The 22,773-nt window shown below is 36.5% G+C and overlaps 1 protein-coding gene across 1 annotated transcript in view; it reads right to left on the reverse strand.

Moving 5' to 3' along the window:
• Positions 1 to 22,773, reverse strand: part of RASA2 (RAS p21 protein activator 2) — a 140,401-nt gene that overhangs the window by 61,575 nt on the left and 56,053 nt on the right. Inside the window, exons 8-12 of the mRNA XM_011958220.1 lie at positions 22,381 to 22,457; positions 8,965 to 9,048; positions 6,983 to 7,055; positions 3,380 to 3,456; positions 2,347 to 2,448 (exon numbers count right to left, since the gene is read on the reverse strand). Coding sequence (XP_011813610.1) covers positions 2,347 to 2,448; positions 3,380 to 3,456; positions 6,983 to 7,055; positions 8,965 to 9,048; positions 22,381 to 22,457 — 413 coding nt within the window. The remainder of the gene's footprint in view (positions 1 to 2,346; positions 2,449 to 3,379; positions 3,457 to 6,982; positions 7,056 to 8,964; positions 9,049 to 22,380; positions 22,458 to 22,773) is intronic.

Below are 22,773 nucleotides of genomic sequence, written 5' to 3' on the forward strand. Positions count from 1 at the left end.
GCCTGTAGTCCCAGCTACTTGGGAGGCTGAGGCAGGAGAACTGCTTGAACCTGGGAGGTGGAGGTTGCAGTGAGCCGAGATCATGCCACTGCACTACAGTCTGGGCAACAGAGTGAGACTTTGTCTCAAAAAAAGTGAGACCAAAAAAAAAAAAAGTTTGAGGACAAAAGGTGTCAAAATTATCAAACTGGAAAGCTAAATCATATCAAATATTAATCTAGTCTAAAAGCATGTAAAAAGTGCTTCTGTTGAAAAACCCAGTAACTCATTTTATCTATTATTTGAATCTTACTTTCAAATTTAAAAATTACAACTGAAAAGATGTTTATATCTATTTTGAGACTTTTCAAACAATAGAATTAAACTACTGATGATTACTCTCTTTTTTTTTGAGACGGAGTCTTGCTCTGTTGCCCAGGCTGGAGTGCAGTGGCTGGATCTCGGCTCACTGCAAGCTCCGCCTCCCGGGTTCACGCCATTCTCCTGCCTCAGTCTCCCGAGTAGCTGGGACTACAGGCGCCCGCCACCTCGCCCGGCTAGTTTTTTTTTTTTTAGTAGAGACGGGGTTTCACCATGTTAGCCAGGATGGTCTCGATCTCCTGACCTCGTGATCCGCCCGTCTCGGCCTCCCTACTCTCTTAACATCAAGATTAGAAAGAATTTGCCTGAAATCCTGAGCGTAAATAAATCTTTTCTTGAGTTTTCATGCAGTTACCAACAACCCCACAAGGGGATGCTACAGCTCTACGATTGATGGAGGAGGGTAAGAGTTTTATTTCCAACTTACAAGAAATGGCATTCACATTTTTATATTTCCTTACAACTATGGAAGTATATTTGAATTACCAGATGTTTCTATTTCATGCTATATAAATTTTAGCACTTATATTTCTGGCAGGTTACTTTAAAATATCATGGGCCAAAAACATCCATAAAAATAAAATTAGTTTGTTAATCTTCTTACATATTGCCAAGGAAGCTGCACCAAGTTTTGCCAAATTTGGAAGGCATCTCTAGAGACAGTCTTACTTAAAAAACAGATTATGTGGCACATTACAAGTTCATTTTGAGGGGCCCAGAGGCACAAGAGCTCATTTTTCTCCTCTGTACTGAGTGGTCTGGCACGTAATTTTAAAAACTTGACAAACTGAGCTCAGAAATTTTCATTTTAAAATGTATGCTGTTTGATGGAAAGTGGAAGACATGGTGTGGTGGGAGGATGACAGGTCCCAAATCTTCATCAATTTTTCATAGTGACTACGTTTGATTTTCTCCCCCTCTGTAGATGCATTTTACAAACTATAATACCCAAAATGCCAACATAAAGACCAATAAATCTTAGATCTGCCTTAGAGAGAGAGGCAAAAAATAAAGTAAAAATTTTAAGAGTCTCCAAATCATTCTACAAGTGATAATTATTCCAGGACAAGACTCTAAAATGAAGATGTCTGATGGCCAATCAGAAGAGGCTCTTTTAGGGACGAATGAAACTGATATCCATAAGAAGCACCTAAACATTCCTCTTTGAGGCAGTGGAAACTGAGTTCCAAAAAGTGCTCCTTAAAAGGCAAATGAGAAAAGCATGTTCATTTACATCCAGTTGAAACCCAAATCTAGCCAGAGAGATGCTGGGCAACATACTGAAAGGATACACAAGCTTTTAAGTGCTATAGACAGAAAAAAACAATAGTTTCACACTGATTCTGCTAAGGAAACTAGCTCAATTTAATGTGTGAACATTAATTTTAACATCAGTTTAATGTTATTAGAGTCATTAAAAAGTAAAATAATATTGTAGTCATTATTGAACACCAAGAGCCCTAAAAAGTACCAGCTCAACAACATAAGACCTTAGACATTCAAAAAGTAACATTAGGGCCATCTACAGTACATTTCAATGGGGTGTGGTGAAGGAAGAACAATGGTTAGTTCCCATAAACAACTGAGTTCCCTAAATAAAATCCTTTGCTTTCAAATATCCACGGTTCCTATGACCACTAATAAAACTTCTGAAATGCAGATACTGATTTGTGACCTAGCATTTTCTTACATGAAAAACTCTTATGTAATGTTTTAAATGTTTCTCATTTATCTCCTTAAGTCTTCACTTCTGAACAGAAAAATATTCCTAGATGATTCAGTTCTTTTATCTCAGTACCACAGGTCAAGTCATAAAACGTACAATGTACTTCTGTGACAATGAATTAATGAACATATCAATATTAATGACATCTGGTTTATTACGCGGCAAATTTAAAATATGTTCAGAATAAGCATTTATTTGCATATATATACTGTATTAAAGAGAATTAAACTACAGAGTTCACTAAAATGCTGGGCTCTTACCAGGCTTGATGAGAGGAATCAGTTCTTAATACATTCACAGGAACCTTAATCTCACCTAGGAAAACATCTTGGACCAGGTTTCCATTGTTCCACAAGTCGATCCTGAAAATTGAAAACTGGCTTTATGTTTTGCAAACAATGTTTAAGAGAGTGCACATCACAAAAAAGCTTCAAATTACTTTGATCTGTATTATAGCATTAATTTTACATGCTTAAAAGATGTTAGCACCACCATATACATACCTCACTATCCAGACTAGAGAAGCAAAATACTACACAGCGGCTTTTATTTAAAAAGCACAGAAAGTAATTTTAAATAGTCTAAAAGAAGGCACTTAAACTGTCTTAGTTTGAAAGTCAAGGTTTTATTTTAACCTATAGCAATAAGGACTACAGAAAGAAACTACAAAAAGAAACCAACGCCAATACTACAGTTTCTCTCTAGATTACCACCAATTAATATATATAGAAAAATTAGAAAAATACATTACCTGATCACTCCAAACACATGATTAATATACCATCTAGATGAACACACTGTTAACATCACACCTACACATGCATTTAAAAGATTTTTCCTTCCCAAAGGGCATAGATATTTAAGACCTAGGAAACAGCACAAACTTCAAACACATGCACCTGCTGAATTATCTTCTTACCTCACTGAAATTTCTGTTAGACAGCAGATATGTTAAGAAGAATAAAAAAATTATTTCTAAATTGGCTGAGATACAACTTCCTTTCCATTCATTACACTATAATCCAGAAATGTAAGGAACAATTTGGGAAAAATTAAAAATAGATGAAAATTAGGTCATCTTTGTTTATAAAATAAATACACCTTGAGTATTTCTGCAAACAAATCAGATTTTGGAGGATAATCTGGATTTAAATTAGATGCATACTCCTCTAACTTTCATCAACCAACCTGCTATAGAGAATTCTATTAAAGTTGGTTTACCTTTTTTGGTTGAATTTAGGATTTTCTTTTGGTACACAAAAAAGCAATTCTGTAAAACTCCAAGGCACATACCTGATCTCTAGCTTTTCAATGTCCTCCTCTTCCACCTGGAACTGGGACTTTCTGGTGTAACTACTGGATCTGGTTACCTGTAAACAAAATATTTTAGTAAAAAAAATTTTTTTTTTAAATACATTTTTCCTATAACTTAAAAATGATCATCTCCAAAATATTCAATTGTGGATAAAAGCAGAGGAAAATGTCCAAGTAATATTTTACTCAATAGCTGAATACAAAAGCAACTATGGAAGTAGAAGAAAATAAGGTGGTGTAAAAAAAAATTGAAGAAAATAAGGTGGTATAAAAAAAAATCAAAATAATCTTTGTCTCTATGCCATTCCTATCAACTCAATATATGGCAATGGCCAGGTGCAGTGGCTCATGCCTGTAATCCCAGCACTTTGGGAGGCCAAAGTGGGAGGATTGCTTGAAGCCAGGAGTTCAAGACCAGCCTGGGCAACAAAGTGAGACGGTCTCTATTTTAACAAAAATAAAATAAAATAAATATATCAATGAACATTAGATTCTCTGGCTCATACGTAGTCAGTTGGTGACTCAGAGGTGTTTAAAGACTTTCGCACATTTCTCAAGACACAATCCTACCCTGCACTTCCTTCTCACATTTTTGCTGAAAATATCAAGGCCATTGGAAGGAACTTCTTCAATGACCGTTCACCTGAACTTGTCCACTCCCACATAGGGTTCTCTACTTGAGTTTTTCTCATGCTCTTCTCAACAAGAGAATGGGATGATTTTCTTCTTTTCTAAGACTAGCCACCCACACAAGGTATGCAATAAGCTTTCAGTAAGCATTATTTGATCTATTTTAATTACAGCTTTCTATACCAGTTTGTTCATCTCACTCAAGTCTAAGAAAAATTCTCCCCTTAAATTATGGTCGTCCTATCTCTTTCCTTTCTCAGACAAATATCTGAAAACTGTAATCCACCTTACAGCTTGTACTTCCTCACCACCCACTCACTATAGTAACTCCTTATAATCTTGGCTTCCTCACAGATCACTCTCCTAAAATCTCTCTCTTCATCACCAAATCTGATGATAAATTCTTAGTTCTTACCTCCCTTGATCTCCTATTTAATTTAGTGATCATACAACTGTATCTCCTTTCCCAGAAACACTCTATAGAGTTTACCTGAGCACTACCTTGGCAACCTTATGCTGCTGTCTTTTGTTTCTTTTTCAGAATCTATGGATACATTATTCTTCAAAACGTTATGTTTTATCTTGTGCTAAAAACAACTTGGAGCTGCACAGTGCTGTACAGTCTACAAAGTGCTTTCACATCCATTATCTCCTTTGTTCATCAGAATGCTGCTCAGAGGCGGGCAGGGCTAGATTTATTATCCTCACTAAAAATGAGGAAGCTGAAGCACAGAAATTAAATGACATGCTCAAAGTTGAATACTTAAGTGGCAGAAATTAGTTTATTCACTTTTCTCCTTTATTGTATACCTCTATTCTCTTGGCTTTCTTGACTGTTTATATAAACAAACCATGAGTGTTGGTCAATAGCTATCACTCATCTTAAGTTTCGGTCATGAACTCCCTACTGGAGGATTTAAAATGTCAGCCCTCAAGCTAATTATGCTCCAAACTAAACCACTTTTATTTTTCTTCTTCCTTACTTTTCTATTTTTCCAGATTTGGAACCTTGGGGGCAGCATTCAACTACTTCCTTTCTCTTTTTTTCTATAACCAATTTGTTATCTTGCCCTTTGCATTATCTCTTTTATCTGCCTCTTCCTCTCTATTTCCATAGTGCTCTCTTGAAAGACACTCCCTCCCCTTCCCCCTCCCTTTTTCTTACACCTAAAGTACAACAGTCTCCCCATCTTTCTTCTTTCTCCCTAAGCCACCTGGACCTCAGATCATAGTTAATTCTTTCCCAAACACTGTTTTACTCATAACTTATAGGCTCAAAATCATTTACTTAAGCACCACAGCTAGGCACTCAAGGCCTTTCATCAGCTGGTCCTACTCTACCTTTCTAATCTTAGTTCCCATTATTTCCTTACACAAGCCCAGTAAAATCAGTACTCGCTGTACTTTGGACATAACTTTCTGCTTTTCTGTCTCTGTGCCTCTGCTCAAAATGTTCATCATATCTAATACTCTCTTTCCTCAATCTTAGAAAATCCAATCTTTCTTCAAGCCTTTAATGGAGCATCTGACCTCCAGATGGAGTTCATCTGACCTCCCCAATATCTACTGCATTTTACTGTTGTATATATGTATACGTGTGTCTGCTTTGTGTTCCTTGCTTTAGATAAAGGACAGAGATGGAAATGTATCTATCTTTATAACCAACAAAAGGCCCTCTGAATGAATGTTGCAAGGCCTAACAAGTACTCCTGCTACAGCAGGCAGGTCAGGTCTTCTACTTTTACAAGGTGATCTGCTGACTGTAAGGATCCATGAAGCAGAGTAGATTACATCCAGCTGAGGTTTAAGGTATGTGGGCTAACAGGGAGTGTGAGTGCCTTTAGTCAGTAGCTTTCAGACATTGCTGTCTTCTTCGTTTTCTCCTGGTTAGATGCAACCGCCATTAATAAATGTAGAACAACTGCACCAAGTCCTTAGCAAAGAAATGGAAAAGTCTCACATTGGTACTTTTTCTTTTGTTTTTTCTCCCTTGCTTCCCCCTCCACAATTCTTCCTGCTTCACTTTTGGCATTTTCTTTGGCCTGTGTTCCTTTATTAAAGCACAGTAATCAGGCATGACTAGAGGTACCCTTACGTTCTCCACTTCGAAATACCAAGAAAAATACACATACAGAAGGAAAGGCACAAAATGTGCCTTTTTTCAAACCTTCCTTACATGTTGATACGAACTGTAACATGCTTTATCAGAAAACAATCTTTTAGACAGTTGGATTTTTTTTTTTCTGTAGTTTGCAAATAATATGAAAAAGGATTTCTTTAACAAATGCTCCAAAGAAAAACACTCCAAAGCACTGTATCTGGGACAACTTCAAGACAGCTGAAGCTGTCTATGAAGATAAGCAGGCATCTGTAGAATGAATTAGGCTAAAAAAAAAGAGTAAATAATAAGGCTCTAATCATACAGTATTTTATGGTCTCAAAGGATTCTCACATGTTTTGGGTCTTACAAAAACTCTATGAGTCAGGTAGTGCTGCTATTTTCCCTTCCAACTATTCTTTCACAGGATAAGAAACTTGAGTCACATTCAGTGACTCTTTCAAAGCCAACTGGACTGGAACTCAGATTTACTGAGTGGTAATTATACTTACTTCACTAGTGACTGTCAAAGGGCACCCTGCAGAAGAGTCCTGTGGTCACTGTGTGTTAGGTAGGGAGCTGGGTAGGGTAAGGGAGGGTGCAAAGGAGGGTATGACAGTGAAGATGACTGCGGAGTGGGTATGGCCCTGGCCCTTCCTGCTCCCAAATTAGAGCTCTGCCTTTATTCATTTTATATATTGGGCTTCCATCGCAACACACCATGGCTCTACTGCTTTCTGCTTATCTGCATTAATTGATAAAATGATTACTATGACTGTGGTTTGAAAAAAGAAATCAACTAGCATTAAATATTACATATTTAATGTTAACATTTACGTAAAACAAAAAATTACCTCAAAATAAAAGATTTCATTAAACTGCGGATTGCTTGTTTTCTTCTTTACTTTTGTCTTCTTTTGGTCATTCCTGTTCCAATGTGGTAGAGTTTTACCTTGTAGAACTTAACAGTACACAATTATAAAACATGCTATTTCCAACCAGGGAGCCTGACCTCCATTTAAAAGTTAAGGTGACTCAGGGAAGATTCAGTTTTAAATATTGCTTGGAAAAAATTAAGTGTCCTTATAAACTCAAATCAAAGAATATATAAGCTTTAGGCATCCTCTATGTGCCAAGACTGTATTATTCTCCCTACGGACACACTAGACTGCCAACCTTTTTCAGGGGTTTTAAAAACACATTCTATTCTATCAGCAACTCAGAATAAATAGAAGGAAGACAATAAGATTTAGAGTACCTTCATCTATGTTGAAAAATACCCGAGGAACTTGAAAAACATTCTTAACTCAGCTTACTTCTTGGGCTTCAGATATAATAGAGACTTCTTAAAAAAAATTTTAATTTTAATTTAATTATAGATTCAGAGGAGGTTACAAAAAATGTATAGGAAAATCTTGTGTCTTTACCCAGTCTCCCCCAGTGTTAACATCTTACACAACCACAGTACAATAGCAAAACCCACAGTGACTTTTTATTTTTTATTTTTTTGAGACGGAGTTTTGCTCTTGTTGCCCAGGCTGGAGTGCAATGGTGCAATCTCAGCTCACCACAACCTATGCCGCAGGGTTCAAGTGATTCTCCTGCCTCAGCCTCCCGAGTAGCTGGGATTACAGGCATGCGCCACCACACCCAGCTAATTTTGTATTTTTAGTAGAGACGGGGTTTCTCCTTGATGGTCAGGCTGGTCTCGAACTCCTGACCTCAGGTAATCCACCTGCCTCGGCCTCCCAAAGTGCTGGGATTACAGGCGTGAGCCACCCGCGCCTGGCCAGACATTTTAAAACACAAATTCATATGCCAAATTGTCTCTAACTGTATGTTACCAAATAATTAAAGAATTTCTCAGGTACAGATTATTTTAAAAAACAAAAACAGCTCCGCTAGATTGAACATTTTTATCATGCAAAAATAAATCTCTCTAATAGCATTTAATGTCATAGGACTGAGTATCTGCTAATAGCATACTATTGTTTGAGCACCTAATAAATACTGGCATGGTACCAGGTACTTTACATACATACATAAATACATTTTTCAAAGTGACTTACTAGTGATTTTCTACAAAGTAAGAATAACTAGAGACTCTGGGGATAGGGAAAAGGAGTGTGTATGTATGCATGCATGTGTGTGTAGATGGAATACTGTGCTTCTTGTTTCCTGATTCTAAACCTTCAAGTTGTAGACATATTTCAAATGTATCAGTTCCTTAAAGAAACCATAATGAAGTCATATAACACACCGTATTACAAAATGCTATAGGATTTTTTCACAAATTATTATAAATCATTTAAATTAATGATATGGTACACTTTGCCATCCTCTAGTACTTCAGCAGGTTTTCTACAGTTGGAATTCTCTCTGTAGAGGACAGATCTCATGAGTAGAAAGGCGATTTTTCAGTCCTGAGTTGCCTTCCAAGTAAAAATATATAAATTGCCTTGTTATTCTGAACTGGCATTCATTAAAACAGGATTTTACATGCATAAAATTTAGGATATTTGAAAGTAGGAATGCTGATGCATGAACAGTCAAGTTCATGTTTTAAAGCACTACATTGTAATAGTATAAAACTGAGGTTGTTCCCTAAAGCCTAACAGCATGGCAGATTTAAAATGGGGTACCAATTTCTGTCTGTAAAAAGAGGGTTTTGTTATTAACAAGTGTATAATAGAACTCACTAAAGATTATTCTCCAAAGCATTTACTACTTTGTGTTATAAATAGCTATTTATCATTTGCTCATAGAATCTTACTTTTTAAATTTTTAAATCAAACATTAAAACTTAAAAACCTAATAATAATTCAATAAACATTACCTAGAAGGGCCCACTAGAGAAACTGTTGCATAAGGGTCACAGCTTTGGCCATTTATGAGAGGCAACCCATGGCATGCCTTGATGCTAAGGTAGAATAAAAGAGATTTAACATATTAGATGCCAGTTAAACAAGATAAAACATTACCACATTACCTTTAAACACAAACGAATACATTCAAAGGGTTAAGAATTGTTTTCCCTGTGTCTGCAGTTGTATGGCTATATACTACCTACTCCATACACGTATGTATGCATTTTTAAATTTATGCTATCCACAATCATTAATGAAACTATCAAATACAGGCTGAGCATTCCAAATTAAAAAATCCAAAGTCCTCCAAAATTCAAAACTTTCTGAGCACCAACAAGATGCTCAAAAGAAATGCTCACTGGGGTATTTCAAATTTGGGCTTTCTGGATTTGGGATGCTTAATGGGCAAGTATATACAATGAAAATACTCCAAAAAAAAAAAAACAAAAACAAAAAAACAAAAAAACCAACAAGAATAAGAAATTCAAAACACTTCTAGTCTCAAGCATTGTAGATAAGGGATGTGTAATAGTCAACACATTTCCTCCTGCTAAATACCCAACAAGGTACATTTTGTGGTTTGATAATACATCAAAACTGCTGTGGCCTCTAAAAAGGAAAAGAAAGCGGTACAAACCCTAAATGAGAAGCTACAAACCAAGCCAGCTCTATGGCATCATATCCTCTGCTAAAGCATGAATGACAAACAAGGAAACAACTGTGGCTTCCACTTAAAAATCTGATTCATAAATATGGGGTAAGCCTCACACAATTCTGTAGCCTTTTATTCCAATTCTCAGTAAACAGCTCCTGCACTATTCTGTAGAAAATGTTTTCGACCATAAAATCCAAGGTCATCTAATCTACTCCATGGCTCACAGTTGTTGGTATTTACAGAGAACACAGAATCTAACTTTAGTGATTTGTTCCTCCAATTTTCTCACTAAATATTACTGAGTTTATGAGTTTAGTTTAATGTCTAAGGTTCTGCATTTTCTAATGCCTAAGAGAAACTCATGAGTGTTGTTGAAAAGTATTCTTTGTTGAAAGATGCAAGCTGTTGAGTAACATCCTTATTTCTCTCCACAACCCACAGGTCACAGATGTGAGTGAAGTGCTATTGGTATACTGACGGGTAAAGACAGAAATGATAATATGACTCATTTCTATTAAGCTGGGCATCAAAAAATAAAGAAATTTTGAAACTAGCCAAAGAAAACACAAGCCAGAATAATAATTCTGGTTTTTAATGTGGGGTTCAGGAATACTCAGATTTTTCCATTGTACATACTGCTTAAAACTTACACTTCTTGGGCTAAACCTCAAAATGATATCTGATACAGCATTTGCAGTTTACTACGCACTTTCACAAAATGCACCTAATTCTCACAACTGCCTTTGAGAAGAGTATTATGCCATTTAAAAGAAGTAAGGCTCAAGGAGGTTATGTGAGAAAGTTACAATGTAAGGCTCAAAGACGCAGCATAACTTGTAAGAAGTTGGCCAAGACTCAACTTCTACTTTTTAATTTTGTTACTGAAGTCCAGTGCCCTTCTATATTCCCACTGGGCCCCCAAATACAATATTACTCTCCTTGTAATACCACATTTATCTCACATAAACACCAATTATGAGAAACCTTAATGACAGAAATCCAATTTTCTATTTTATGAGGTATAAAAAACCAGAGGAAAGGCCGGGCGTGGTGGCTCACGACTGTAATCCCAGCACTTTGGGAGGCCAAGGCCGGCGGATCACCTGAGGTCGGCAGTTTGAGACCAGCCTGACCAACATGGAGAAACCCCGTCTCTACTAAAAAGAACAAAATTAGCCAGGCATGGTGGCTCATGCCTGTAATCCCAACTACTCAGGAGGCTGAGGCAGGATAATCGCTTGAACCCAGGAGGTGGAGGTTGTGGTGAGCTGAGATTGCACCACTGCACTCCAGCCTGGGCAAGGAGAGCAAAACTCCGTATTTAAAACAAACAAACAAACAAACAACCCAGAGGAAAATGCAGTACTGACTTATAAGTACACAAAAACTTATGAAAGGATAAGAATATCCACAAACCAGAACAAGGATGCCCATAAACCAGAAGTGTCACCCTACAGAAATCATTAGTACTCTTAATTTTAAAATATAAAACAGTTAAGAATTGAGTTTTCTGCAAAACTTAAGTAATATTATTAAATATAGGTTATTTTATTCATTACACATATTTGGAAATATTATTTTTCTAATGACCTAGGATAGCAATGTTCTTCCAATCTGTAAGTCAAGCAATTTCATATCATAAATTATGGATGGGCAGAAAACAAATGTTGAAAATAACCCCAATATAAGGAATTTTATATTTTATTTATATGTGACATATAAAGCATTTACATTAATACAGTATCTAAAAATTACAAAGGTAAATAAATAATATAAACAGTTTATAATAAGACTGATCTGAATCTTTTCTTTGGACTTTTTTTTTAAACTAAAAGAAAATGTTAACTTTTACATCCAGGTAAGATGGAGTATCAGGAACTAGATTTATTCTCCACCCAAAATGAACTGGACAAAATCAGCAGTGAAGGACAGGTGAGCCCTCCAACTGCCCCAGCTTACAGCTAAATGGTTTCTCTGAGAAGAGGAGACAAAGCTGTCAGCAGGAGGAAGTCAAAGTGACTAGAGCCCCCAGGGCAGAGTACTAAAGGGAAGAAAGTTGCACAGAGAAAGAAAAATCTCCAGAGAGCTACAAGAATCCCCCCCTGAGTTTTCAGCTGAGTACTGACACATGTATATATATGAGGAAATCATCTGAGGCTGGGGAAAGAACCATCTGAAAAGAGTAGAGGAACAGTTCCTAAAACCCACACATGGCTAGCAAGAGGTACCATCAGCCACAGTAGAAAACCTGGTAATTCATGGGTACTGCCTTAATAGCAGGAAAACATAAGCCCTCCAGTAAAGGCTGTGCTTGTCTTTAACAAAAGTTAAAAGCAAACCATAAAAGGATCAAACTGTTTCTAAGTAACTTAACCAAGTGCTAAACAAAGCTCAAGTACATTCATAGAAATATAAAAATATCCAGCAACTTCACAATGTCTGGCATGCAACAGAAAATAACCAGGAATGCAAGGAACCAAGAAATTATCATCCATAATGAAAAGAAATATCAACAGAAACAGAATCAGAAATGACAAAAAAGATAGAACTAGCAAAGACTTACATTTAAGTTATAATTATATTCCATATGTTCCACACAGACACAAAAGACAATAAAAACGGAAAAATCTAGAGATGAAAAACATACTGAGTGGAATTAAACATTCACTAAGACTTTAGGGGAGTAGTTGGATAGACATGAGAATCAATACTTCAGTTTTAAATGTGTTAAGTTTGCAATGTGATACATCAAAGTAGACATATTAATCTGAAACTCAGAAAACAGACCTGGGTTGAAAGCACAAGGTATAGGCAATTAAAAAAAGCTTGTTATTTTGAAATAATTTCAGATATTCCAAAAAGCTGTTAAAATAATAGAGTTTCCGGATACTCATCAACCAATGTTAACGTTTTATATAACCGTAGCAGAATTACTGCAATCTGTAGCCCTTACTCAAATTTCACCAATGTACTTTTTTGATCTAGGACACAATATAGGATCCCATACTGCATTTAGTTGTCATGTCTTCCTATTCCTCTCCATCCCAAGACAGTTCATTAGTTTTCCTTCTTTGCCCCATGATCTTGCCAGTATTGGTTGGCCAGTTATTCTGTAGTGTATTCTTTAATCTGAGTTTGTCTGATGTTTACTCATGATTAGGTTGAGGTTATGTATCTTGGTGTCCTCAGTGCATCCTATTGGGAGGTACTGGATGTCTCATTATTGGTGATGTTAACTTTGATCACTCAATTAAGGTGGCATCTATCAGATATCTTGTGGGAAGGATTCTTTGAGCCTATGCAAAAATACTGTTTGTCATCATACTTATGCTCACTTAGCATCCACAGATTATCTGTTGAATTGTCCCCTCACCCACTTATTACTGTGATGTTTGCCAATGTTGATTTTCATTTCCATCAATCCTCCTACATTCATTAATTAGAATTCTACCATAGGAAAAAGCAGTCCTTTCTCCCTACCAAGTATTTTAAAACTGTTTATTTGTATCAGTATTGTCGTATGAATATTTTATAAGTTTGAATTCACTATTATTATTTATTATTTATTCTGAAGCTCAAATTGTTCCAAATTTGGTAATTTGAAGTCTCTTTACATTGGCTTCAATGTCCTTTTTACATATCTCCATTATTTTTTAGCACTTTCTCACTTTTTGAGCCCCAAAGATGCTCCAGACTCATCTCATATTTTCCCTACCCAAGTCCTGAAATAAGCTACTGCTAAAAAGGAGTCCAGGTTCTTTTACTGAAGCTGCACTAATGCTCTCGTCATTAGCCACATGTGGTTATTTACATTTAATTAAAATTAAACAAAATTAAAACTTCAGCTCTTTGGTCATATTAGCTGTATTTCAAGTTTTCAATATCCACACATGGCTAGTGGCTACTGTTTTGGACAGTGAAGACACAGAGCATTTTCTACATCACAGAAAAATCTACTGGAAATTGCTGATTGGAGAATTGCAAACACACACACAGGCACACACACACACTCACTCATACACACTCTTAGCACTATTTTTCTCTAGAGAAGTCTGCCTTCAAAGGAGAGCAGAGAAATGGGAATGATAAAAAGGACTGGGGTATGGGTGGGCAGAGATGAGGTCTGGGGACGCATGACTTTTAGGATAGAGATACTAGAACATGTTTATTTGTGGAAGGAACCATCTAGAGGAGAAGGTAAAGCTGACAAAACAAGAAAAAGAAGGCATAACTGAAGGAGCAAAACTCTTTAAGTAGAGGAAATAAATGGAATCTAGAGCTCAGATGGAAGAATTCAATGTCAAGAAAAGGAGTACCTCCTCTGCTATAAGGACGAAATTATGGATGCAAATTAGGTTTGTAGATTTGGATTCAGGAAGATGTAAGCAATTTCCAGGCTGTGGTGATAGAGAATCTTATAGCTGTATTAGAGAAGCACAGTTAAGTTCCAGGGTAGATGTAAGTGCCCATGTGAGGCCTGTGATGATAAATTTAAAGTGAAATTAGTCTACGTGATTTTCTCCAGCAATATTCATGTGCAGATTGAACACATAGGAAGAGGTCACTTTCAATTATTAGTAGAGTTTTTCCAGATAAATAAGAATAATGAGAACAATAGGGGAATTGACGGAATCTGCAAGAAAATGACTACAGTGATAGAACACGGAAAAAGATGTAGAAAGAAGTGAAAACAGAAACACAGTGAAGATCAACGGATTGGGAGGGGTCAAAAAATGTTGCAGTGGGGACTTTCTAGGTCTGGAGGATAACAGTAACTACTAGGGTATGAATCTTTCCATACATTACTCCCCCAAAACCGAAGTCCGGCAAGAAGCACAAAGAAAGCCATATGTGAAACCATGCCTTTAGCATTACTAAAAAACAGAGAATGTCACGAACTTCAGAATATCTATAAGGATGAGAAATCAACAATGAATTCCATAAAGGTATCACTGGAACTCTGCTGCTACAAGACAGTGAGTATGGAGAGCAAAGGCTTAAGAAACTCTGAAAAAAAGAATAAGTGGAAAAACAAAGAAGAAATGGATAAATTCCTAGACACGTACAACCTAACAAGATTGAACCATGAAAAAATCCAAAACCTGAAGAGACCAATAACAAGTAATGAAATTGAAGCCACAATAAAAAGTCTTCCAGCAAAGAAAAGCCTGGGACCCAATGGCTTCACTGCTGAATTATACCAAATATTTCAAGAAGAACTAATACCAATCCTACTCAATTAGTCCAAAAAATAGAGAGGGGAATACTTCCAAATTCATCCTATGAGGCCAGCATTACCCTGATACCAAACCAGAGAAAGACACATCAAAAAAAGAAAACTACAGGCCAATATCCCTGATGAACCTTGATGCAAAAATCTTCAACAAATTATCAGCAAACCCAATTCAACAACACATTAAAAAGATCATTCATCATGACCAAGTGGGATTTGTCTCAGGGATGCGAGGATGGTTCAATATATGCAAATTAATCAATGTGACACATCATATCAACAGAATGAAGGACAAGAACCATATGAACATTTCAACTGATGCTAAAAAAGTATTTGACAAAATTCAACAGTCCTTCATAATAATAAAACCCTCAAAAAATAGAGAAAGATCATACCTCAACACAATAAAAGTCATATAGTACATATCCATAGCTAGTGTCATACTGAATGGGGAACAACTGAAAGTCTTTTCTCTAAGATCTGGAACGTGACAAGGATGCCCACTTTCACCATTGTTATTCAAGTCCTAGCTAGAGCTATCAGACAAGAGATAGAAATAAAGACATTCAAACTGGAAAGAAAGAAGTAAAATTATCCTTGTCTGCAGATGATATGATCTTATTTGGAAAAAACCTAAAGACTCCACCAAAAAAACTATTAGACCTGATAAACAAATTTAGTAAAGTTGCAGGATACAAAATTAACACAACAAAAATCAGTGGGATTTCTATATGCCAACAGTGAACAATTTGAAAAATAAATCAAGAAAATAATACTGCTTACACAATAGCTACAAATAAAACAAAACAGCTAGGAATTAACCAAAGACATGAAAGGTATTGATAATGAAAACTGTAGAACACTGGTGCAGGAAATTGAAGAGGACACCCAAAAATGGAAAGATATTGCAAGTTCATAGACTGAAAGAATCAATGTTGTTAAAATGTCCACACTACCTAAAACAATCTACAGATTCAATGCAATCCCTATCGAAATACCAATGTCATTCTTCACAGAAATAGAAAAAAAAAATCCCAAAATTTATACGAAACCACAAAAGACCCAGAATAACCAAAGCTATCCTGAGCAAAAGGAACAAAACTGGAGGAATCACACTATCTGATTTCAAATTATACTACAGAGCTATAGTAACCAAAACAGCATTATACTGGCATAAAAACAGATACATAGATCAACAGATCATTATAGAGAACCTAGAAACAAATCCGTATATCTACAGTGAACTCATTTTTAATAAAGGTGCCAAGAACATACATTGGGGAAAGGACAGTTTCTTCAATAAATGGTGCTGGGAAAAACAGATATCCATATGCAGAAGAATGAAACTAGACCCATATCTCTCACCATATTAAAAAAAACAAATAAAAATGGATTAAAGGCTTAAATCTAAGACCACAGACTATGAAATTACTATAAGAAAACTTTGGGAAACTCTCCAGGACATTGGACTAGACAAAGATTTCTTGCATAATAGTTGCCACAAGCACACAAGCACAGGCAACCAAAGTGAAAATAGACAAATGGGATCACACCAAGTTAAAAAGCTTCTGCACAGCAAAGGAAACAATCAACAAAGTGAAGAGACAACCCACAGAATGGAAGAAAATATTTGCTAACTATCCGTCTGAGAAGGGATTAATAACCAGAATATGTAAGGAGCTCAAACAACTCTACAGGGAAAAAAATCTAATAATCTTATTAAAAAATAAGCAAAAGATCTGAATAGATATTTCTCAAAAGAAGACACACAAATGGCAAATAAGTTTATGAAAAGGTGCTCAACATCACTGATCATCAGAGAAGTGCAAATCAAAACTACAATGAAATTATAATTTTTCTCCAGTTAAAATTGCTTTTATCCAAAAGATATGCATAACAAATATTGGTGAGGATATGGAGAAAAGGGAACCCTTGTACACTGCTGGTGGGAATGTAAATTAATAAAACCACTATGGAGAACAGTTTGGAGGTTCCTCAAAAAACTAAAAACAGAGCTACCATATGATCCAGCAATCCCACTAAAGAAAGGAAATCAGCATATTGAAGAGATATCTGCACTCTCATATTTACTGCAGCACTATTCACAATAGTCAAGAATTGGAAGCAATCTAAGTGTCCATCAACAGGCGAACTGATAAAGAGTAAGTGGTATATATACACAATGGAGTACCTTTCAGTCATAAAAAAGAACCAGATCCTGTCATTCAAAATAATAGGGATGGAACTGGAGATCATTATGTTAAGTGAAATAAACCAGGCACAGAAAGACAAACTTTGTATGGTCTCACTTGTGGGAACTAAAAATTCAAACAATTGAACTCATGATAACAGAGAGCAGAACAATGTTTTCCAGGGGCTGGGACATGAAGTGGGGGCACGAAAATATAGTTAGATATAATGGATAAGATCTCGTATTTAACAGCATAAGAAGGTGTCTACAGTCAACAATAATTTAAAACAACTAAAAGAGGGTCAGGCTTGGTGGCTAATGCCTGTAATCCCAGCACTTTGGGAGGCCGAGGTGGGCACATCACGAGGTCAGGAGTTCAAGACCAGCCTGATCAACATGACGAAACTCCGACTATACTAAACATACAAAAATTAGCCAGGCGTGGTGGTGTATGCCTGTAATCCCAGCTACTTGGGAGGCTGAGGCAGGAGAATCGCTTGAACCCAGGAGGCAGAGGTCATGTCACTGCACCTCAGCGTGGTCGACAGAGCAAGACTCCATCTCAAAAAAAAAAAAATGCGTAGCACCTCCCCACTCTCTCTCCTGTTCCTGCTCCTGCCATGTAGGACAACTGCTCCCCCTTTGCCTTTGCTATTATTGGAAGTTTCCTGAGGCCTCCCTAGAAGCAGATGCTGCCATGCTTCCTGTACAGTCTGCAGAACTGTGAGCGAATTAAACTTCTTCATAGATTACCCAGTCTCAGGTATTTCTTTATAATAATGTGAGAATGGACTAATACAAGACACTAACACCAACATGACATGATTGTTGTGATTATGTGACATGGATCTGAAAGCAGCCATCATAAAAATAATTCAATGAGCAATTTCTTTTTTTTAACTTAAGTTCAGTGGTACATGCACAGGTCTGTTATATAGGTAAACTTGTGTCACAAGGGTTTGATGTACAGATTATTTTGTCACTCGGGTATTAAGGCTAGCACCCATTAGTTATTTTTCCTGATCCTCTCCCTCCTCCTACCCTCCACCCTTCGGTAGGCCCTAATGTCTGTTGTTCCCCTCTACGTGTCCATGCATTCTCATCATTTAGCTCCCACTATAAGTGAGCACATGCAGTATTTGGTTTGGTTTTCTGTTCCTGCATTAGTCTGCTAAGGATAATGGCCTCCAGCTCTACCTATGTTCCTGCAAAGGATATGATCTCATTCTTTTTTATGGCTGTATAGTATTCCATGGCATATATGTACTGCATTTTCTTTACCCAGTCTGCCATTGATGGCCATTTAAGTTGATTCCACATCTTTGCTATTGTGAATAATGCAATGAGCAATTACGAAAATGTTTAAAACAAAAAAACAAACAAGAAAGTCTCAGCAAAAGAAACTCTCACCAAAGGAAAAAAGTTATAAAGAAGAACCAAGTATAAATTTTAGAACTTAAAAATATAATAACCAATATAACTCAACGGATAGGCTAAACAGAAGAATGAAGAGGACATAGGAAAGAATTACTGAACCTGAAGACATAACAATAGAAATCACCCAATTTGAACAACAGAGGGAAAAATAGACTGGGGGGAAAGCAAAGGTCAAAGCCTCAGAGGGACCTCTGGGACTGTAAAAAAAAAAAAGACCTAACATTTGTGCCACTGGAGTTCTGACAGAAGGAGAGAAAGATAGCAGAGGTGATAATTAATAGAAGAAATAATGGTTGAAAATTCCCCAAATCTGGCAAAAGACATAAATATACATAGTCAAGAAGCTGAGCGAACCCCAAACAGGATAAACTGAAAGAAATCTATTCCAGGATACATCACAGTCAAACCAAAACATATGGAAATCTAAAGGTAGGCTGGGTGTGGTGGCTCACACCTATAATCCAAGGACTTTGGGAGGCCAAGGCAGAAGGATCACTTCAGGCCAGGAGTTCGAAAGCAGCCTGGCCAACATGGCGAAACCCCATTTCTACTAAAAATATAAAAATTAGTTGGGCATGGTGGTGCATGTCTGTAATTTCAGCTACTTAGGAGGCTAAGGCATGAGAATCGCTTGAACCCAGGAGGCAGAGGTTGCAGTGAGCTGAGATCGCACCACTGCGCACCAGCCTGAGCGACAGAACTAGACTGTTTCAAAAAAAAAAAAAAGAAAAATGAAAATTAAAGAAAGAAAGAAAAAAATAAAAGAAATCTAAAGGCAAAGAACAACCTTAAAAGAAGCCAGAGAAAAACGGCGTGTTACCTATAGGGAAAAACAATCTGAACGACAATGAATTTCACATCAGAAACCATGGAGGACACAAGGAAGTGGTACATTTTCAAATGTGGAAAGAAAAGAACCATCCATTCAGAGTTCTATATCTACTATAATTATCTTTTACAAATGAAGAGGAAATCAAGACCTTCTGAGATGAAGGAAAACCAAGAGAATATATCACCAGGAGACTTACTCTAAAAGAATGGTAAAAGGAAACTCTCTAAACTTAATCACAGAAGGAATCTTGAAACATCAGAAAGGAAAAAAATAACATGGAAAGGGCAAACATGTGGGTAAAGACAATAGACATACACTTTCCTTCTCCTCTAACTCTTCTCAATTGTGTTAGATGGCTGAAGCAAAAATTATAGCATTGTTTGATGTGGGTCTCAATATATGTAGATGAAATATTTAAGACAAAGTATATTACAAATGGGGGAGGGTAAAGGGATTTAAAGGAAGGTAGAGTATATACACTTTATTCTAACTGGTAAAATGTTGACATCAGTACATTATGATAAGTTAATGCATGTATAATGTAATACCTAGAGCAACCACTAAAAAAAAAATTTATACAGATAGACTCTAGATTTTTTATTTTTTATTTTTATTTTTTTATTTTTATTTTATTTTATTTTTTTTTTGAGATGGAGTCTCGCTCTATCGCCCAGGCTGGGGTACAGTGGCCGGATCTCAGCTCACTGCAAGCTCCGCCTCCCGAGTTCACGCCATTCTCCTGCCTCAGCCTCCCACGTAGCTGGGACTATAGGCGCCCACCACCTCGCCCGGCTAGGTTTTTTGTATTTTTTTGGCAGAGACGGGGTTTCACCGTGTTAGCCAGGATGGTCTCGATCTCCTGACCTCGTGATCCGCCCGTCTCAGCCTCCCAAAGTGCTGGGATTACAGGTTTGAGCCACCGCGCCCGGCCTAGGTGGTGGTAGTTACACAAATCTATACACACGATAAAATGATCTATAACTATATACGTACATTATGCCAATGTAAATTTCCTGGTTTTGGTATTGTGCTACAGTCATGCAAGATGTACCCACTGAGGGAAAAACAGTGAAAGGTACACAGGACCTCTCTGTACTATCCTTACAACTTTCTGTAAATCTATAATTATTTCAAAATTTTAAAGTTGGGGGAAAAATATCAAACTGCCAGAGTTCAAATTCAGGCTCCAACACTTCCTGTGTGAAATTAGGCTTATTTAACCAATATGGGCATCAGTTTTGCCATCAGCAAGAGGAGGATAACAGTATCTACCAAATTATGACCAGAAACATATAACACGCCAAAAAGGAAATGATACACGTACAATGCGGATGAATCTCAAAAGCATTATGCTAAGTGAAAGACAGCAGACACAAAAAAGACATATCATATACTTTAGTTCAAATAACACTTTGGAAAAGGCAAAAACTATAGGGACAGAAATCAGATCATGGTTGCTTGGAGCTGGGTGTGGGGAAAGGGAACTGAACTACACATCTTTGAGTAACGCCTTTTGTTATAGTTTTGACTTTTGAAATCTTGCAAATATTCTATTCAAAAATAAAATTAAGCCTACAAGGATGGGGGAAAAAACTTAAATTGGGGGAAGGAGCACAAGAAAACCCTTAAATTGAATGCAAACAAACCAAACCAACCAAACTAACTGTATTTCAAATGACTATTATAATTAAACCGAAGCCGGGGGGGGGAGTAGCAGAAGACCTAATCCAGATGCTTTCACCATATGCTCTCAGTTGGTCTACAGAGTCAGTCTGTGGAGAAAAAGCTGCAAACAGATCTTGAACTGTTTTTAGTAGCTAAACCCAAATTCCCAAATTGAGAAACATTAAAAAAAAAATTGGCTTATAATCTTAAAAAATGTTAACACAATCAAAGAAAAGCAAAAAATTATTCCATGTTAAAAGAGATTAAAGAGATATGTCAACTAAACATAAAACATAATCTTGGAGCGGATCCTTTCTTAGAAGGAAAAAAACGTCTTAACAGACATCACTGGGACAGTTAACAGAAGTGGAATATAATAACTGCAGATTAAAATATTAGAAAATAACTATAGATTTTTAAAAAGTATTGTAACAATGTTAAACTTCCTGAATTTGGTAACTGTACTGGAGTTATTTAAGATAATATCGCTATTCTTAGGAAATACATACCGATATATTAAGAGATAAAGAGTCATACATATGCAGTCTTCTTTCAAAGAGGTTGGAAAAAGTTAATGAAATATTATATATAGTAGTAAACAGACATATTTATATACAGACAGAATACTTCAAAGGAGCTGGGGTTCACAATTGAGAATAAGTTACAGTCAGGAGCAGCAATAGGAGAGTAGTATCTACTCTACTCCCTGGCCTTACAATATGTGGACATGATAGAAAAAGCCTCTAATTGAGAAGGCTGCGAAACTGTAGTACTTTGTGGGATATTCAGATGTCAACTAATGCAAAAATAGAGAAAACACCCAGAAGAAGTGAAGGTTATCTGGCAGTCTATTGATAACACAGAGTAAGGGTTTGGAGGGGAAGTAGAGAGTAGGGGACGAGGCTGGAACAGATTTCCAGAACAGCCAGTCTGGGTGGTAAAAAATGACTTGAGGGTGGAAGAGGTAAAAAGGAATTCAAAGTAGGTGGGAATCAATACTGGTCATCTCTGAGTGGGCATTACTTCTAGCTCCAAGGTCTTGGAAGCTCTGCTCTGTGGTACAATTTCTAGAGGACCTTCTTTGGGAAGCCTTTCCAATTCTCCACTGCCAGAGAGTTAGACACCCTTATCCTTAATGCCCATATATATCATTTAACCCATATTCAATAAATATTAGTTGAATAAATTCACCATAACCTGAGTAGACTATGAGAAAATTAAATTGAAAATCAACTTCACAAAAGGAATGACATAGCAGAATTTCATTTTTGAAAAAAGTTTCTGAAGTTAAAATAAGGAGTTGGCTTAAAATCGAAAGAATACAAAATGGAGAATTATTTCTAGTTGATTTTGGTTTAAAAAAAATGCTTACTGTACAACAAGCTGCTGGCACACAGTTCCATTCTCCGTTATCAGTTCATTCAGTTTTAATTCAAGGTGAACTTTACCCTATAATGACAAAAAAAAATTACAAACTGAGTAGTCTGTTCTACTGACAAAATATTAAAGGTAAGTGCCTTTTCAAATCATCACAATATTTATCCACTGACCACTAGCACATGGCTTTGCCTACACTAAGTACTTGTTAAATGAATAATAACCAAAACCAGAGATCAAAGTTCTGAAAGATATGAAACAAATACTTATGTCAAACGCGGTATTCAAATTTAAGAATTTTATGTCCAGTTCAATAAATATTTATGTATCTACTTATCATAGGCTAAAAAGAAAGATAATACCTAAATTTAAGGAAATTTTGAGATAC

The sequence above is a fragment of the Colobus angolensis genome, unplaced genomic scaffold (genome assembly GCF_000951035.1).
Source record: "Colobus angolensis palliatus isolate OR3802 unplaced genomic scaffold, Cang.pa_1.0 Scaffold46, whole genome shotgun sequence".
Taxonomy (NCBI): Eukaryota; Metazoa; Chordata; class Mammalia; order Primates; family Cercopithecidae; genus Colobus; species Colobus angolensis.